The 20,321-nt window shown below is 39.7% G+C and overlaps 1 protein-coding gene across 1 annotated transcript in view; it reads right to left on the reverse strand.

Annotated features, from left to right (window-relative positions):
- ATP6V0D2 (ATPase H+ transporting V0 subunit d2) overlaps positions 1-18,907 on the reverse strand; it is a 39,823-nt gene extending 20,916 nt beyond the window's left edge. The window contains exon 1 of the mRNA XM_043977105.1: positions 18,658-18,907. Coding sequence (XP_043833040.1) covers positions 18,658-18,787 — 130 coding nt within the window. The 5' untranslated portion in view covers positions 18,788-18,907. The remainder of the gene's footprint in view (positions 1-18,657) is intronic.
- Between the last annotated feature and the right edge of the window lie 1,414 nt (positions 18,908-20,321).

Consider the following 20,321-nt stretch of genomic DNA (forward strand, 5'->3'; position numbering starts at 1 on the left):
TGGTATAGTAGAAGTTGTCAAGATCAGTTTCCAACTTTCTAGGATGATTTGGTGTTCAAAATGTTTGTTCTCAGATATTACTATGCAAGTCAAGACCAAGTTCATTCATCTTCCCATAGCATGGAGTATAATATGTGGTTCACAGGAAAGCAATAATGGACATCTTCAGTCTCTTCTCTTCCCTATAGTTCATCAAGGGAGACTTTAATTCCTGCCAGGAGGAGAAACAGGAGGTTTGGGCCAGAGGCTGCAGCTCTGCTTTCCTCAGAGAGAGGGCCACCGGGCTAGAATTCTGTCTCTTCCATTAAATATTATTCAACCAGGGGAAGTGGTTTTCAGATTCCAGCTAAACTCCTAATCATTATTTCTTAATGGGAAAAGGATATACACTCTGGGAAGAAGTCAACATGAGAGGAGCTGGAAATCTCCATCATTTTCATAGCCCCAGTATCATGGATCTCTCTTGAAGAAAGCCCAAAGAGACTGAAGAGATAAGATCTCTCTTCTTTCTTATTCTCACCAACAATAGGCCTCTACCAATATAGAGAGTGTTAAACCAAAGGACTTTGGGGCTTAGGTTACACTATCATTAAACATTTCCTTGAGTCCCTGAAACCACAATATATTACAATGCACTCACTGTGCTCAATGCTAAGGAAGATGCAAAATTAATAGCTATCATTTTTATAGTGCTTTAAGGTTTGTAAAGTATTTTATGTATATCATCTCATTTTTTAGAACTGAGTGCCACTCACATTTTGTCAGAGGGGTGATAAACTTAAAATCTAAAAGGAGACATAAATTTGGCATATGTCCAACACAGGAATTTGTTTTGCTGGACTATGTGTGTGTTGTTTTTTTTTTACTTAAAAAAATTGCTCAATTGGGGAAAGTAGAAGATAATAAATGCTTATAAAAGAAAACAAACAAATTTGGGGAAAACAAAGAAAAAAGTAGAATTACCTTTGGGATATTCCATTGTCAAGTCAACCTCAATCTTTTGACTTTGCTTTATTATTTCTTGGTGTCTCACGGAGTTATTTGCTTCCATTTGGCCAATTCTAATTTCTAAGTTTATTTTTTTCAATATTTTTGTATTAAAAAAACAAAAAAACAAACCCATAGCACACAGTGTAATGGTGGCAGACAATTTGATTCAGCACTGTCATCTGACTTAATGATGTAACCTAAAGATTTTGGGGCCTTGCCATCTGCCCTAGTCACTGCATCCTTAGGATTACTGGGCCTTCCTATCTACCCTAAGTTTGAACTTTGCCTTTCATTTATTCAATGCTATAAGCATTTGTTAAGTGCCTGTTGTTGTTTGTCTTTCCATTCTCCAAGAAGACCATGACATCATGACTTACACTGAATTGTGACGGAGGGCTATTCAAGGTCACCAACCTCACTCTCCTCCAGAGCCATCTGGGTCCAGTGGCAAGACAGATATCAAGATGACTGGAGATGACTTCGGATGTTTAAGGAAACCGGGGTTAAGTGACTTGCCCAGGGTCACACAGCTAATAAGTGTCTGAGGTGAAATTTGAACTCAGGTCCTCCTGACTCCAAGGCTAGTGCTTTGCCCACTGTGCCACCTGCCTGCCCCTATTAAGTGCCTACTACATGCTAGACACTTGTGTCTTGCCCTGAGGATACAAAGTAAGGAAAAAATAGTCCCTGACCTCAAGAAAGTTACATTCTAATGATTGAAAAGAACACTGAAAAGTCTACAAAATGTATGGAGTAGACACATTGTAATTCAGGGTAGACAGGATGCTAGGAAGCTTGAAGAATGCTAGAATGCCTCTTATAGAAGGTGACTGGCATCTTCTGAGCTGTGTTTTGAAGGAAGCTCAGAATTCTACCAAGAGTCAGGAGAGCAGCCAGGAATGGAGAGACATCTTCTGCCAAGATACCAAGGCAGGAGACAGAATGTAATGTTAAAGGGAAATCAGAGTGCCTGAAAAATATTGTGAAGGGGAGTAATATGAAATCAGTTTGAAAAGACAAGTTGGAGACAGAGTGTTCAGGGTGCTTTTATATTGGGGTTGGGTGACAGTGGGACATAGGGGAGGGTTACATAAGGGAGAGATTGCAGTTCAAGTTCTTAAGGAAAATTTAAGGTGGGAGAGGAAGCCTGCATCTGGGGAAGATCAAGATAGGCTTAGTGGAGGAGGAAGTGGAGCCCTGAAGTAAGGCAGAGATCATTAAAGGGTTATCTCTGCAGTGAGGTATTATTGGCAGGGGACAGGGCTCACAGGAATCCATGAAGGCAAATGATAATCAAATCTATGAAATAACAAGTGTTGGGGGTGTCTAGGTGGCACAGTGGATAGAGCACCAGCCCTGGATTCAGGAGGACCTGAGTTCAAATCCGGCCTCAGACACTTGATACTTACTAGCTGTGTGACCCTGGGCAAGTCACTTAACCCCAATTGCCTTGCTAAAAAAAAACAACAACAACAAAAAGCAAAAACAAAACAAAAAGAAATAACAAGCATTCAGTAGGGGCAAAGAGTACATGAAGGGAAATACAATAATGTGAAATAGATTTGGGAAGGTAGTTTGTTGCCCAATTGTTGAAGCAAGGGACCCAGTTAAGGCTTTTTGAGGGGCAGGGGAGGAGTGAAGTAATCAGTCCAATGCATTAGGATGGGCAGCTAGGTAGTGCAGTGAACAGAGTGCTGGGCTTGGAATCAGGAAGACTCTCATCTGCCTGAGTTCAAATCTGGCTTCAGATACTTAGCTTTGTGGCCCTGAGCAAGTCACTGAATCCTGTTTATCTCTGTTTCTTCATCTGTAAAATGGGCTGGAGAAGGAAATGGCAAAGCACTACAAGATCTTTGCCAAGAAAATCCCAAATGAGATAAAAAAAAAGTTGGACATGACTAAAAATGACTGAATAAAAACAACAATGCATTAGGAAAATTATTTTGGCAGTTGTATGAAGAATGGATTGGGCAGCAGAGAGACAAGAGTCACAGAGATCATTCAAGAAGCTATTTCAATAGCCTGGAGTAGAGCTTAAGCTTTTTCCACTCATGTTACCTTTTTGCCTGAGAAATTTTCACACAACCCTAGGTACCTAGATATATAAAATAGGTATATAAATCAAACATTTACTGCCAAATTTTTCATGACCCCCTCATTCAGTTACACAACCCCATGTAAGGTTATAATCCAGTTTAAGAAGCTTTGGTCAAGAGCAGAAGTGTCAAACAAATGGCTCTCTGGCCAATGGAACCAAAAGCAGATTAAAATGTAATTGGGAGATATTTAGCAAAATAAATACAAATACAGTAGAGCATAGATAAGGTTAACATGTTGTCTTCTAAGTCAACATGCTGCCAATAGGCATCCTTATGAATGGTTTAGTGACCCCCATTTCTATGAGTTTGTCAACACTGGTCTAGGTGAAAAGTGACCAGGGCCTAAACAAGGATGGGACAGGTGTTCAGTTGTCAGTAGTACACATTCTCCTATACTATTCTGGAGATCAAAGAATCAATCAATCAATCAATCAGTAAAGATTTATTAAATGCCTTCTTTGTGCCAGGCCCTGTGCTAAGCTCTGGGGATACAAAAAGAGGCAAAAGACAGTTCTTGCCCTCAAACAGTTTAGAGTCTAATGAAGGAGACCACATGCAAACAAATATATACAAAGCAAGCTATATACAGGATAAAAAAAAATAATTAAAAGAGGGAAAGCATTGGAATTAAGAAGGGTTAGGAAAGACTTTCTGTAGAAAGTGGAATTCTCGTTGGGACTTAAAAGAAGCCAGGGAGATCAACATTTGGAACAGAAGAGGGAGAATGTTTCAAGTATGGGGGACAGCCAGAGAAAATTCCTCAAAAATAGTAGGTTGTGAGGCAGAGCCTAGATGAAGGAGGAAAGGCAGTGACTCACCTGAGCTCTACCCAAGACGCCTCCAAATATATTCAAATAATGCCAGAAGACAATTCCTGGAGCAGCAGAACCCACCAAAGGACAGGGTAAAATAATTTTCTGGCCAAAGACAACTTAGAAGGTCAGAAGGAAAGGCCTGTTGTACTGGGGTGAGAGTAGAATGCAGTCCAGCTCAGGCCGTGCCAGCATAGCCCCAGCCCCAGCCCCAGCCAACCAGGAGCAGGCCTTGAGAACCACTGAATCATAACCATAATCATCAACATCACCAGCCACATATCCATCATCATCATTACCCCCCACCATCATCACCACCACCACCAGCAGCAGTAGCTGCTTCTGGAAATATCAGCCCACAGATGGTAAGGGGGTCAAAAAACTGGCCTGAAGGAGATTTCAGGGCTCTCTTTGCTAGCACTGAGGCAGGACTCTGTTCTTTTGCCCATACTCTAATATAGGTTGCAGTCTTGGGTAGCAGTCCAAGGGCCAGGAGGAGCACTAGCACACTAGAGCTTGCAGCTGCGGTGGAGTGGGAAGATCCTCACAGTTCCAGGGAAGAAAAGCAGGCTTATGGTTACTTACAGACTAGAGCACAGGCCAGGTGGGTAGTAAACACACCTCTCCTTAGATCATACTACCTTGGAAGAACTGAAAACTTACACGTCCCTAGAAGTATCTCTGAAAACAGCTGTACAACCCCCCTGAAGCTTGGAACAGTGCATCCTCAGGTTTGGAAGCAGAACCCTACTTTAATGAAGAGTTAGAAGTAAAAAAATAGGGTGGGAAGATGAGCAAAAAACAGGGAAAAATTCTGACCATAGAAAGTTACTATGGCGACAAGGAAGAGGAAAACACACCCTCAGAAGATAAAGTCAAAGCTCCCACATCCAAAGCCTCCAAGAAAATATGAATTGGTCTCAGGCTCTGGGAAAAGCTAAAAAAAAAAAAAACCAAAACAAAACATTTAAAATAAAGTAAGAGAAGTAGAGGAAAAAATAGGAAGAGAAATAAGAATGATACAAGAAAATCATGAAAAAAAAAGTCAACATCTTGGTAAAGGAGACACAAAAAAATACTGAAGAAAATAACATCTTAAAAAAACAGACTAGGCCAAATGGTAAAAGAGGTACAAGAAGCCAATGAAGAAAAAAAATGCCTTGTAAAGCTGAATTGGTGGGACAGCTAGGTGGCACAATGGATAGAGCACTGGCCCTGGAGTCAGGAGGACCTGAGTTCAAATCCAGCTTCAGACACTTATCACTTACTGGCTGTGTGACCCTGGGCAAGTCACTTAACCCCAATTGCCTCAAAAAAAAAAAAAGCTGAATTGGCCACATGGAAAGTGGGGTACAAAAGCTCTCTGAGGAAAATAATTCCTTAAAAATTAGGATTGAGAAAGTGGAAGCTAATGACTTTATACAACATGAAGAAACAATAAAACAAAACCAAAAGAATGACAAAATAGAAGGTAATGTGAAATATCTCACTGGAAAAATAACTGACCTGGAAAATAGATCCAGGAGAGAAAACTTTAAAATTATTGGACTATCTGAAAGCCATGATAAAAAAAAGAGCTTAGATATCATCTTCAAAGAAAATGTCAAGGAAAACTGCTCTAATATTCTAGAACCAGAGAGTAAAATAGAAATTGGAGAATTCACTTATCACCTCCTGAAAGAGATCTCAAAATGAAAACTCCCAAGAATATTATAGTCAAATTCCAGAGTTCCCAGGTCAAGGAAAAAATAAGGCAAACAGTCAGAAAGAAACAATTCAAGTATTGTGGAGCCATAGTTAGGATAACACAAGATTTAACAGCTTCAGGAATATGATATTCCTGAGGGCAAAGAAACTGGGATTACAACCAAGAATTACCTACACAGAAAAACTGAGTATAATCTTTCAGGGGAAAAAATGGGCTTTTAATGAAAGAGAGGACTTTCAGGCCTTCTTGATGAAAAGACTTGAGTTGAATAGAAAATGTGACTTTTAAATATAAGACACAAGAGATGCATAAAAAGGTAAATAGGAAAAAGAAATAATAAAGGATTTTTAAAAGGTTAAACTGTTTACATTCCCACATAGGAAGATGATACTTGTACCTCATAAGAACTTTTTCATTATTGGGGCAGTTGGATGGAGGGTACAAGTATGAGTTGAATATGAAGGAATGATATCTAAAAAAATTAAATTAAGGGGTGAGAGGAGAATGCACTGGGAGAAAGAGAAAGGGAGAGATGGAATGGGGAAAATTATCTCATTTAAAGGAAACAAGAAAAAGTGGAGGGGAAGATGGGGGAAGTGAGGGGCAGTGAGTGAACCCTACTCTCATCAAAATTGTCTCAAAGAGAGAATAACATACCCATTCAAATGGATATAGAACTCTATCTTACCCTGCAGGAAGAAGAGGACAAGGAAGTGGTGGGAGTGATAGATGGGAGGAAAGATTGCGGGAAGGGGTAGTCAGAAGCATAACACTTTTGAAGAGGGACAGGTGAAAGGAGATAGAGAACAGAATAAACAGCATGGGGAGGGAATAGGATGGAGGGAAATACAGTTAGCGAAAGTAACTGTGAAAAAAATTTTGAAACAAGTTTGATAAAAGCCTCATTTCTGAAACATATAGAAAACTGAGTCAAAAAGATCTATAGGCACAAAAATATTTATAGCTGCTCTTTGCTGGTAGCAACAAATTGGAAATTGAGGTGATGCCCATCAATTATGGAGTGGCTAAACAAATTGTGCTATGTGATTATGATGGATTACTATTGTACTATAAAAATGATGAGCAGGATGCTCCCAGAAAAACCTGGTCTTACATGGGCTGATGTAAATGTGAAATGTAGGGGCGGCTGGATGGCGCAGTGGATAAAGCACTGGCCCTGGATTCAGGAGGACCTAAGCTCAAATCCAGCCTCAGACACTTGACACTAGCTGTGTGACCCTAGGCAAGTCACTTAACCCTTATTGCCCCGCAAAAAAAAATATATATATGACGACCAGTTCAACTTCTTCACTCATACCTTTCCCCCTGTTGACACCCTTAACTCCAGTTTTCTTTGTGATTCCTTTTTTATGTTTTGCAGACTGCTACTACCCATCATGCCCTCTCTACCTTATCTTTTGAGTAATAATTAATTTTAATTCTTTAGAAAATGGAGTGTTTTGTGATACACAGTCATACCACAACAATAGTGTAATATTGGTATTAAAAAGATGGGACTCCATTTTAGGGAGAAGTTTGGGATACTTAAAGGAGTTCTATAATTTCCTTTAGGCAATGCAGGTTTTTCCCCCTTCTTCTGGGTTAAATTCTTTGTTTTCAGTGTCTGTTCAAGCTATCTATCCTGGTGGAAGATCTGTTTAGATTGTTCCTCTAACTGCACATTCATTAGGTTTTTCCTGTGTGGATGGTTAGACCAAATTGTTTTGAGTGGATATGAATCTCAACCAGCACAATGTCATCTATGAACATGAGATTCTGGAGGATTTCATTACCTATGAAGAATTTTTCTTGGATTCTTGACTTGGATTCTGTACTGGATCTCCCCCATGATAGCAAGAAACATATGCTTTGACAAGACTAAGTCTCCTTGTTTTATGCCTCATCTAATATTCACAATTATAGTATAGTTTTCTCTGTTATATCTTTCAAGGAATTTTGAGGTCTTCATGGGAGTTTTTTTGTAAGAGAGCCTTTAAAGTGACATTTTGCTCTATTGCATCAAAAACTTTAAAAAAAATAGAATTATTTAATGTGAAATGTACTGTGTACAAAGTAACAGTGATATTATTAGAAGATTAGCTATGAATGACTTAGCTATTCTCAGCAATACAGTGATCCAAGACAACTCTGAGGACTTATGATGAAAAATGCTATCCATTCCCAGAGAAAGAACCGATGATGTCTGAATACAGATTGAAACATAAATTTCTTCTTAAACTTTATTTTTCTTGATTTTTTGGGTCTATTTCACAACATGACTAATATGGAAATGTTTTGCATGACTACACATGTATAACATATTGAATTGCTTGCCTTCTTGAAGGGCTGGAGAGGGAGGAAGGGAGAGAATTTGAAACAAAAAGTTTTAAAAATGGATGTTAAAATTGTTTTTATATGTAATTGGGGAAAAATAAAAGGCTAAATTATATATACATATATAATATATACATGCCATACATATAGATACACACACATATATGTACATTGTAAGGAATTAATTGTTATTTGAGGTTTTTATGACCCCATCTTTTGTCTAGAATTAAAAAAAAAAATCCTCAGCACGCACACTGGCCTCTGGGGCTCTACAAATGGCACAGTGCTCTACCCACTGGTTGTAGCCATTGCCATGGTGCTAGCACCTCATGTCATCACCACTCACCTACATGGGCCTGGCAAAATCATAATGATTGGAAGCCCAGTGAGGGCAGTCATGTGACTGTCAGAGCAGCCAGCCAATTGGCTGGGGGCTGTGTGTGGTCAGCCTGGGGTCTGCTGGGAAGGGAAGATTTTTCACCATTCTAGCTTGAAGCTGGAAGGTGACAGGTCGCTGCTGTGTGTTCTCAGCTGATTCCTGGGCGGTGGTGTTGTTCAGGTTGTATAGTTTTCCTTTCCCCACTTTATTTCCTTTCCTTTAATCCTGTTTGTGTTTTTTAAATTTCATTCTTGTTAAATAAACCCTGCTCTGTTTTGAGGGAGGCTGTCTGTCTCCTTCCTTGCCCCAATATTGCGGTGAGCTGCTTAGCTAACACTCCCCAATTAAAAATTGGCCCCCACAACATATATATGCAAACTAAATAAATACTGTTAAAAAAATAGTAGGTTGTGGGGGCAGCTAGATGGCGCAGTGGATAGAGCACCAACCCTGGAGTCAGGAGTACATGAGTTCAAATCCAGCCTCAGACACTTGACACTTACTAGCTGTGTGACCCTGGGCAAGTCACTTAACCCCAATTGCCTCACTTAAAAAAAATAGTAGGTTGTTATAGTTGAAACGACCTTTTGAGGTTGTCTAGTTCAACTACCTTGTTTTATAAAGAAACTCATTCTCAAAAAGATTTAATGACTTGTCCTAGGTCACATAAGTGACTCAATAGATAGAGCCCCATGCCTGGAGTCAGGAAGACTCCTCTTCCTGTGTTCAAATCAGGCCTCAGACACTTGCTAGCTGTGTGAACATGAGCAAGTTAGTTAACCCTATTTGCCTTCATTTCCTAATCTATAAAATGAGCTGGAGAAGGAAATGGCAAACCACTCCAATATCTTTGTCAAGAAAACCCCAAATGAGGTTACAAAGAGTCAGACATAACCAAAGAACAACTCAACAACCAAGGTTGCACTGGTTCCTCTGACTCTGAATTCAGTATTGCCACATCAGGCAACTCTGCACAGCCAATTTCCCCTCGACACACCTGGGGATTTTTTTGCTTCAAGCTCATTCCATTTAAGGGGTCTAGAATGCTATCCCAAGAGTATTTTGCCAATCCAGTTAAAAATCTTATTTCAAATCCATTAGTCAATGACAAAGTTCAACAGATACTTATTAAGAGTCTCATCACCACCACTGTTATCATAAGAACAAACATTCATTAAGCACCTACCATGTGCTAAGTTAACCACTGATGATAGGAAGAAAGTCTTCCTAATATGTGAGGAAATACAAGACAGAAAAATGCTGAAAGTCCTTAAGGACTTAATGCCTTAAGGAGCATTCTGATTGCTTTGATTCCCCTAGACTGAGATGTTATCTTCAGGAACAATCTATCAATAAGCAGTTATTAATCACCCAGATGCCTGGCAAGGTACTAACTCTTAGGGACACAGACAGAATATTAAGCCTCTATTAAGTGCTTTCTATCTGTCACTCAGTTCTAAGTGCCAAAGATACAGATATAAGGGAGCTCAGGAGTATTAGCCCTCTAGAAGCTTTTATCAGAAAGAGAGAAGACTACACAAAAGACAAAGGCTCTAAGTGGGATAAATACAAGAGAGTGGCAACCAGATTCTGGCAATACAAATACAAAAAATTAGATGGTTCCTGCCCAAAAAGAGTTTGCATTGTAATAGGGGAGATATTTAAATAAAATTAATACAAAGCCATTTGTTGGTGGAGTTCACTAGTATAATCCAAAGGCTTTGCATAGAAGGTAGCACTTGGGTGTTCTTAAACCAGTAATTCCTGGAAGAGGAGAGGACAAGGAAGTACATTCCAGGCATGGGAAGGGGAGCAGCAGATACAAAGGCAAAGAGATGGTTGAAATATAGTAAGAGTGAGGAGTAAAGTATAAGACGACTGGTAGGATGGGGATAGATTGTGAAGAGCTTAAAATTCCAGTTTATATATATTTGATTTTTTATTTATATTTGAGAGTTAACAGAAAGCCACTGGAGTTTGTTGAGAAGAGTGGGAGTGACATGTCAAAGAGGACCATGACATCAGGGTGATATCATAACTTGCACTGAATTGGAATTGGAATAGGTGAGGGAAGGCTGTGCAAGGTCACCAAGCTCACCTTCTCCTCCAGAGCCATCTGGGTCTAGTGGCAAGATAGATGATAGCCCTGGATGTTTAAGGCAATTGGGGTTAAGTGATTTGCCCAGGGTCACACAGCTAGTGAGATATGAACTCAGGTCCTCCCAACTTCAGGGCCAGTGCCCTTTCCACTGTGCCACCATGATAGCATGACCAAAGGATTTAAGAAAATTTAAGAAAATCACTTTGGTAGAAAACAAATAGGGAGCTGTTGAGAAGTGATGAAGGCTCAAAATAAAAGTTGCTACTTGAACAAAAACCATATGGATTTTCAACAAGTTTATAGTTAATGCTGTACCACATTTCCAAGGCTCCTGGATGTTACAAATTTTATTTAGATTTATTTTGAATGGAACTAAAAGTTATCAGAACAAACCCATCCAACCCCACCCAAAGGGAAATGCATACTTAGAATCCACTCCTAAGCAGCTGACACAGTAATGAAATAAGTTAGAGGTATTTTAGGTATTCAGCAGAAGTAGGGGATGACTGACACTAAAAGGGCTTTCTATCCAGAGTATTTAGAGGAAGAATAAGAAAAGGGAAAGGGCCAATACAAAAACCAGCAGCAGGTAGGATGTGGGAGTCTTAGGGTTGTGATACTTTTTTTTTAGTGAAGCAATTGGGGTTAAGTGACTTGCCCAGGTCACGCAGCCAGTAAGTGTCAAGTATCCGAGCCTGAATTTGAACTCAGGTCCTCTTGACTCCAGGGCCAGTATTCTATCCACTGTGCCACCTAACTGCCCTGATACTTTTATTTAAAAGGATCCTTGAAGGAAGAGAGAGAGCATGGAAGAGATTGGATTTTAGCTAAGGGATCCTGGGCCCACTCTCACTCTGTACACAATGAAGCCCTCCCTCCCTAACCCTGCCCTTCAGGTACTGTAAACACGCCCAAGGACTTAATGTGAGATGGACAAGATTCTTAAGCATTTCTCACAAAAGAAGAGTTGAATGGAAGGCTTAAATCCAAGGATAAAAAGATCATGATAGTTTTTCAACACTATCTTTCCTTTTGTCACCTTGCCTAATTGTTCTGGAGGAAGAGAAATGGGTATAGATGCAAAATTTAAAGATGAATTTATTATTGAAAAAAAATGTTTATTATTACAGTAATCAGACATTAGTTAAACACTTTCTGTGTGCCAGGCACTCTGGCCTCCAGGGAGCTGCTAACAATAACAACAATTCTAACACTTATGCAATGCTTACCATGTGCCAGGCACATAATGCCAAGCTGTTGTTATTAGGCTTTCTTTTCTTTTCTTCTTTCTTTCTTTTTCTTTCTTTCTTGCAGTGAGGGTTAAATGACTTGCCCAGGGTCACACAGCTAGTAAGTGTCAAGTATCTGAGGCCAGATTTGAACTCAGGTCCTCCTGAATCCAGGACTGGTGCTTTATCTACTGTACCACCTAGCTGCGCCATGTTGTTTAAACTATTTCAATCACGTCTGACTCTCTGTGATCCCATTTGGGGTTTTCTTGACAGAGATAACTAGAATGGTTTGCCATTTCCTTCTCTGGCTCATTTTACAGATGAGGCAACTGAGGCAAACAGGGATAAGTGACTTGCCTAGGGTCTCAGTGCTGGTAAGAGTCTGAGGACAGATTTGAACTTAGGTCTTCCTGACCCTAGACTCACTGCCCCACCTAGCTGCCCACATGGTGCCATAAACACCATCAGTATAAAGGAGGGAAAAAGTTTCTGCTTCCAAGAAGCTCATCATCACCATCATAATGATGATAGCATTATGTAGTGCTTACTTATGTGCTAGGTACTTCTACAGTGATCTCATTTGATCCTCAAAACTACCCTGGGGAAGTAGGTGCTATTTTTTTTTTTTGGTGAGGCAATTGGGGTTAAGTGACTTGCCCAGGGTCACACAGCTATTAAGTGTCAAGTGTCTGAGACCGGATAGTAAGTGCTATTTTTAATCAGCATTTGACAAATGGGGAAACTGAGGCAAAGCAGTGAAGTGAGTTGCCCTGGGTCAGATAGATATTACTGGAGAAGAAAACATAACTGGGTACACATGAGTAAATGGAAGTGAGTAAATGAGTAAATAGAAGACATTCTGAGAAGGGGAAGACATTAATAGCTAGAAGAAAAGGAAAAGTTTTCATGAGGAAGGTGAGATTTGAGCTGAGTTTTGAAGATATTTGATCCTGGAGATGATAAGGAACCTGTGGAGCACATTGAAGGGGGTGGGGTGTATGTGACCTGGTCAGACCTAAGCTTTCAAAAAATCACCTTGGCACTTGAGTGGAGAATGGTTGTGGGTAGAGGGTCAGGTGGAGACACTTGAGAAATGGGGATCAGTTAGAAAGCCTTTGCAGTAGTCCAGGGATAGAGGTAATGAGGGGATTGAATGAAAAAAAAAACCCATCAGAAAAGTCAACTGAAAAGGAGCTGTTGGGCAGATGGGAGGAGAACCAGGCACAGTATGATCTAGAGAGGAGAGAGTGACACTGGTGATGCAGAGTGGGGGGAAGGACTGGACTAGAGACAGTATGTTATGGTGTAAAGGGAATTGGCTCCGTAATCAAGAGCCCTAGGTTTAAATCCCACCTATGACATCAGGCAAGTCATGTGACCTCCTTAGGCCTAAGTTTCTTCATCTATAAAATGAGGGGATGGACTAAAGAGATTTAGCTCTGCAATCAGTAGGATTTTGGGATTAAATTCCAGTTATGTCACTTAACAGATCTATGACCTCAGGTAAGTGACTTAACTAAAATCTCTGAACCTCAGTTTCCTCATTTGTAAAATGGTGAGGGAGGTTTGGACAAGAAGTCCTCCAAGGTCCCTTTGTAGCTCTAGATATGGGATCTTATGAGATCTAAGGCCCCTTCCATTTTTAGATCACGGATGAGAAATAGATACTGTGAAGTGGACCAGCCTTTATATAGCCTAAGCTTCTGTTAGCTCTGGTAACAAGATTGTCCCCGATGACAAAAGCAGCATGAATCAGTTTCCTTCTTTTAAAGATGGGAAAACCAAGCTATAGAAGTTTTAGTGATGGTTACGCAGTGAGTCAGTAGCAGGCCTTGGAATATTTCAGACCAGACCAAGTCTCAAAAAGGTTTATAAATAATAGTTCCTAAAACACATTTTTGGTAGTATGACCTTATATTTTATCCTTGTAAATGTATTTATTTATCTGTTCATTTGTCCGTTCATTTATTTATTTAGATGTTTACATCTGTCCTGGAAGTTGTTTCTAAAATAATACTTAATAGTAGCTTGGAATCCTAGGGGAAAATGTTCTTTTAGGATTCAAAGTTCTTTTCTCACACAGCAATAAACTATTTTTTAAAAAAATGCCTGGTTTTACATACTAGGCTAAAATGATTTTTGGGAATGTTCTCTTGCACATTATTTGTTCATCATTCTTTTCATGCAAAAATACAGGATGTCCCCAAAGTCCTAATGCAGTTTTCTGTTATTAAAAAGCTAGGTGGCGCAGTGGATAGAGCACCGGCCCTGGAGTCAGGAGTACCTGAGTTCAAATCTGACCTCAGACAACTTAACACTTATTAGCTGTGTGACCCTGGGCAAGTCACTTAACCCCAATTGCCTCACTAAAAAATAAAAAAAAAAGCTTAAAATTGCATTAAGACATTTGGGACATTCTGTGTAGAGAAATTCCCAGTACTTAGTTTCTTCTTCCATTTCTGCCCTTGAAACTTTAATCCTCTCTCCTTAAATCCCTCTTCTGACCTGAAAACAAAACAAAACCAAAAAAAAACCCCACCTATTGGCTGATCTCCACTCAAGTGCAGCCAGATGTGACAGTAGCATTATTTATACAAATTATCTCCCAACATTGCCATAAAAGAGGCCAAACAGGGCAAGCTATTATTATTATTCCCAGAGGGGCTGAAGTGTACACAAGAGCCTGCAGCAGTATTCACATCTCCTAAATTACTACTTGTGAGGCAACCAGCTGGATAGCACTGGGGAAGGACAAGCAGATTGGAAGATGGGACATGGCCTGGGTTCTGCCACAGAATATGTGACTTGTGGTAAGGTTTCTGGACTGTAGTTTCCTAATTTGTAAAATGATGGGGTTCAACTGGGTACCTGAGGTCCCTTCAAGCTCCAGGTTCTACTGAGCTATAATTTCCTTTTAAAAATTCCTCATTTATAAAGCGAGTCTTTTTTTTAGCCCTAACTACTATGAAAAGGTTACGCACCTAGGTGGAGCAGTGGATAGAGCACCGACCCTGGAGTCAGGAGTACCTGAGTTCAAATCTGGCCTCAGACACTTAACACTTACTAGCTGTGTGACCCTGGGCAAGTCCCTTAACCCCAACTGCCTCACTAAAAAAAACAAAAAAACAAACAAAGTTTAAAAAAAAATAATAAAAAACAAAAGGTTATCATGGGGGGTGCAGCTAGTGGATTGAACACCTGCCCTGGAGTCAGGAGGACCTGAGTTCAAATTCGGCCTCAGACACTTAACACATATTGGTTGTGTGACCCTAGGCAAGTCACTTAACCCCAATTGCCTCACCAAAAAAAAAAAAAAAAAGGGTTATCATTGTTGGGAAGCAGAGATAAGTTGTGACCAAGTGAATAAGTGTCAAAGTGAAAGGAGTAGGAAAGATCTGTTGAAAATTAGAAAGAGAAAAAGATGGGGGGGGAGGGGAGGGAGAGTTTGCTGGGGAAAAAATCCTGGGGACTGTTGTTACTATTTATGTAAAGCATAAAGAATTCTAAGCCCAGTATCTGTAATAATAATAAATAATATAATGCCTCTTTCAGTAAAATTGATTTCCTTTTTTATTCTATATATTTCCTTTTAAACATTTAAAAAAACCTTATGAGAAAGGATCAAAGGGGTCTGGACCTCAGATATGGTTAATAAGCCCTCCTGTTGATGATCAACTATGACTTAGCTACTCTGATCAAGACAATGATCCAAGACAATTCCAAAGGACCCAAGATGAAAAATGCGATCCATCTACAAAAAGAGAACTGATGAACTCTGAATGCAAATTGAAGCATACTTTAAAAAAATACTTTATTTCTGTTTGTTTACTTTTGTAACATGGCTAATATGATATATTGCTTACCTTATCAAGGGGGTAAGGGAGGAACAGGAGGGAGAAAATTTGGAACTCAAAAAAAATTTTTTTTAATGAATGTTAAAAAAAATTTTTACATGCAATTGTGAAATAGTTAATGAAATAAAAATGTATTTTAAAAAAAGAAAAGCCCTCCTCTTATCCCAATGGTGCAAACTACAACTTCATTCCTCCCCATCCTGGGACACTTTTTTCCATATTTTCCCCTAAGTTTCCCCCAGGGGGTCCCTCCACCCAACTTGCCATCCCAGAGGTTTTCCTAGATTTCTCCAGAGAAAGTGGATGTCCGCGGAGAACTGCAAAATTCACTGAGATTCCCCACCCAGTCCCCTCTTTCCCAGACAAACGAATTGCCTGGGGCTGACTGTCTTTGTCCTTTCCAGACTCTTGACAGACTTGTGGACCTTCCCGCAAGCAACTTATCCCCTCCCAATGTTCCCCACCTAACTCCCAAGACTTTGTTATTATGTAAAAAGGGTCCACCTACATTAAGTAGTTTCTATTCCAAGTCGGTAATGCCTATCTATACTTAATTTAGGAGCAGTGCTGTTATTCTGGTCAAAGGTTCATTTACATTAAGTAGCTATATGTCACTCTGGAGCAATCTTTTGGTTCCCTTTTTGTTCTGTTAGCCCATTAAAAACCCGGTCTTCTGTTCCCATCTTTGGGTATTCCTAGCTTCCAAGATTACCACGAGTAATCCTTTGCCCCGATTAAAGACCTTATTTCTCCTATATTGATTGTTTCCTTAATTTCCAGGTTAACACCACCTATTATCCTTCACTCCTGCCTTGAGAGCAGCACACATAATTTTCTAACAAACACACATATATGGCATAAAGAGAATGAGGTAACACCATTCCCATTATAGCAGCTGGTGAGTCTATTTAAAGAGGAATTCCTAAGAACCCCAACCCCTAACCCAAACCGTACCCCATTTCCCACCATATCAATTGGATCAATTGGAGTTCAAATCTGGATGGCTGTGTGACACTGGGCAAGTCACTTAAACCCCTGTTTGCCTCAGTTTCCTCATCTGTAAAATGGGGTTAATAATAGTAACTCTCCCAGGGTTGTTGTGAGAATCAAACGAGGTAAGAATTATAAAGCACTTAGCATAGTGCCTGGCATATAGTGGGCACTTTATATGATGACAATGATGATGATTAACTACCCCCCCATCCCTTCCATACCTATGTTGAAAGTGAGAACGACAACTTTAAACAGATGCCCCAACAATGAATTAGTGTCCCAATTTTTTCACATTCCCTCCAACAGGGAAGAAAAAAACAGAAATTTACATAACTTTATTATATATTTAAAAGGAACAGCAAGTTGTACATAATAGATTTGCAGTTTCAGGTACAAACATCTTTTTTTATGATAGCATGTTATGAAAAAAGCAAAAAAAACCCCCAAAAAACCAAAAAGAAGCACCCCAAAGGCCACATAAAGATTAACCAAATAGCAAGTAAAGGCAGGGAGAGGCTATTCCTGGAAAGACTTTACTCCACACACTTAATCTCTTTACCCTATTGTTTTCTTGAAACCCACAATAGCTGCCTATCAGTTTCTTTGTATTTTAGTGCAAACCTAGCCTCCACTAACTTTCTCCTAACTTGGTTCATTTCAGAAACTAGGTTACAAATTTAAAAGGAATTCACTTAGCTCCCCCTTCTCAGAAACACTGAAGACATGCTAACAATTTTGCCGCCATTGAGGCACATCTTGTAATTAACAATCTTCAGTCCGGATTATTAGCTGTTATTGCAATTTGTTTATGGAAAATAGAATTGGCTATTATTATTTCTGAGACATCAGTTTCTGGCTGTTCCCATTTCAAATGAAAGCACCTGCAGTCTTTCTGTTGCTGCTGCTGTTCTGCAGGTTCAGGATTTAACCAGTGTGATCCATGGCTTGGCAGTTACTGCTTTTCACTTAAGCAGTTCACAAAGTCACCTTCAAAGAGCAAATTTTTCTTAACTTCCATTCCTCTCCCTAGGGCCTAAACCAGGTTTTTTTTTGTTTCCTCTTGAATTATCCAGAAGTTTAGGAAAGGTGGGGGGAAGGGTAGGAAAGAATGGAAAAGAAAGGGAAAAAACATTTATAGAGACTATTATGTTCTAGGACTTTTTACAAATATGATCTCAACTGATCCTCACAACCCTGAGGTAGGTGCTATTATTATTCCCATTTTACAGTTGAGGAAACTGAGGCAAGACAGAAGTTAAGTTACTTACTTGCCCAATGTTACACAATTACCAAGGGTCTGAGACTGGATTTGCAATCTGCTCTTCATGATTCAAGACTTAGTGTGCTCTATCCACTGTGACCCGCTGCATTTTGTTGGTTAATATCAAAATTACATTGAAATTAAGAAGTCCTGTGGTATAGTGTAAAAAGCAGTGGGTTTACGGTCAGAAGACCTGGGTTTGAGCCACATGATCATGAGCAAGTCATTCCATCCTCTCTGAACCTGAATTACTCATCTGCAAAGTGAAGATAAATATATTTATTTTGCTTTTAATTTGTCAAGTCACTTTTCCCAAGACAACACAGTGATCGTGGCTGGTTTAACTACCATCAACTCTATTTTATAGAAGAGCAAACTGAGGCTCAAAGAGGTTAGATAATTTGCTCAAGGTCGTAGCTAGTAAGAAACCAGGATTAAAACCCAGGCCTTCTGACGCCCGGGCCGGCCAGCCAGCCAGTCTCCTACTCCTGACCTTAGGTTTGTACTCTTCACCTTCTCAGGCGTCACCACCAGGCTTTTGTAAGAACCAAATCATGAAATGATGCCCATAAAACACTTTGTAAATCTTAAAGTGCTAACTAAATGTAAGCTGTAAATATTGATTTGACATTTACCCTTCAGATCAATGAGCGTACCAGTCCTGCACATTAATGTCCTTTTTGCCAAAATTTTAGCAGAGTCCCAGGGGAGTTTCAAAATGTGAATTCCCCACCATCGAAGGTGGAGTCAGATTCAAATTTTTTTTTTCTCATGCCAGAGCTAGAGTTGGGCTTAGTACGAAGTTCTTCAGGCTCCCATGTTTCTCTCCAAGTTTACAGAGAGCTATATCATCTCCTGTTTATTTTCCAAAAGTTTGAAAGTGGCAACACTTACCTTCCAGAGTTTCACACTGCACCAAGTTATTGTAGTCTTGCTGGGTCAGGAGGCAGGCTTTGTGGCCTCGGACCAGACCCTCCAGGTAGCCATGGTCCACATTAAAATAAAACTCGGAGAGCTGTGGCATGGAGGAAATGATTGAGTTGATTAAAGCAGAAGCAGACTTCTAGTCCTTTTTGCCAGCCGCAGAAGTGTTCTACTCCTCTTGGAAAGGTGATAGACGAGATTGAGGAACTAAAGATTGTCAGCTGATGGTAAGGCTTTGACCAGTTTCCCCCAGCTCCAATTGCCTACAGCTCAATCTCGCTTACACAACAATAGCTAATCAGTCAGACAACAAACCTAGCCTCCTTCCAGGCAGCATATCCCTTCTTTGGAAAAGTAGGTAATTTCTTACTCTTATGCCAACCCCGACCACATAACTAGTTCTGACTGCGTCCTCCTTGACTTCATTTCATCAAATATTTCCTGAGCCCCTGCTGTGTTCAAGGCAGTGAGCTAGACACTTTCTATTATAATTTTAAAAATAATCTTTTTCCTCCCTCCCCAGCTAATTCAATCCAGCTCAATTTTTATTAAGTACCTGCTATAAAAGGGACTTGTCTTGCCCCATATTTGATGTAAGGAATTAATAAAGAGAGAACCCACTCCACAGATGAAGATCTGTATCTGTTTTGTAATTTATTGTCCTGGAGAATTTCCAGGGAAACCTGAGATTAAATTATTTCCCCCAATCTTGCTGCTAGTTTTTGGATGTTTTCTCCCCTTCATTTGCATTTTCTTTTCTTTTGAAACTTACATGATAACTTTATATATATAGTCGAGTGTCTGAGGCCGGATTTGAACTCAGGTACTCCTGAATCCAGGGCCAGTGCTTTATCCACTATGCCACCTAGCCACCCCTATTATATATTTTTAAGATTAATTTTTTATATAAAATTTTGAGTTCCAAAATTTCTCCCTCTCTTCCTTCCCTCTCCACTCCCTAAAATGGTATGCAATTTGATATTGGTTATATATGTACAATCATGTAAAACATCCATATTAGTCAGGTCATGAAAGAAGAAACAGAACAAAAGGAAAAACCATGAAAAAAAATTAAGCAAAAATAGTATGCTTCAATCTGTATTCAGACTTTATCAGTTCTTTCTCTGGATGTTTTTGTTTTTGTTTTTTTGGGGGGCAATGAGGGTTAAGTGACTTGCCCAGGGTCACACAGCTAATAAGTGTCAAGTGTCTGAGGCCTGATTTGAACTCAGGTCCTCCTGAATCCAGGGCTGGTGCTTTATCCACTGCGCCACCTAGCTGCCCCCTCTGGATGTTGATAGTATTTTTCATCACAAATCTTTTGCACTTGTCTTGCATCATTGTTGATGAGAAGAGCTAAGTCAATCATAGTTGATCATCACATAGTGTTGCTGATACAGTGTACAATGTTCTCCCAATTCTGCTCATTTCACTTGGCATGTAAGTTTTTCCAGATTTTTCTTAAATCTGCCTACTTATCATTTCTCATAACACAATAGTATTCTACTACATTCATATGCTACAACTTGTTTAGCCATTCCCCAGTTGATGGGCATTCCCTTAATTTCTAATTCTTTGCCACCATAAAAAGAGCTGCTATAAATATTTTTGTACATGGAGGTCCTTTTTTCCTT

Source organism: Dromiciops gliroides, chromosome 1 (assembly GCF_019393635.1).
Source record: "Dromiciops gliroides isolate mDroGli1 chromosome 1, mDroGli1.pri, whole genome shotgun sequence".
Taxonomy (NCBI): Eukaryota; Metazoa; Chordata; class Mammalia; order Microbiotheria; family Microbiotheriidae; genus Dromiciops; species Dromiciops gliroides.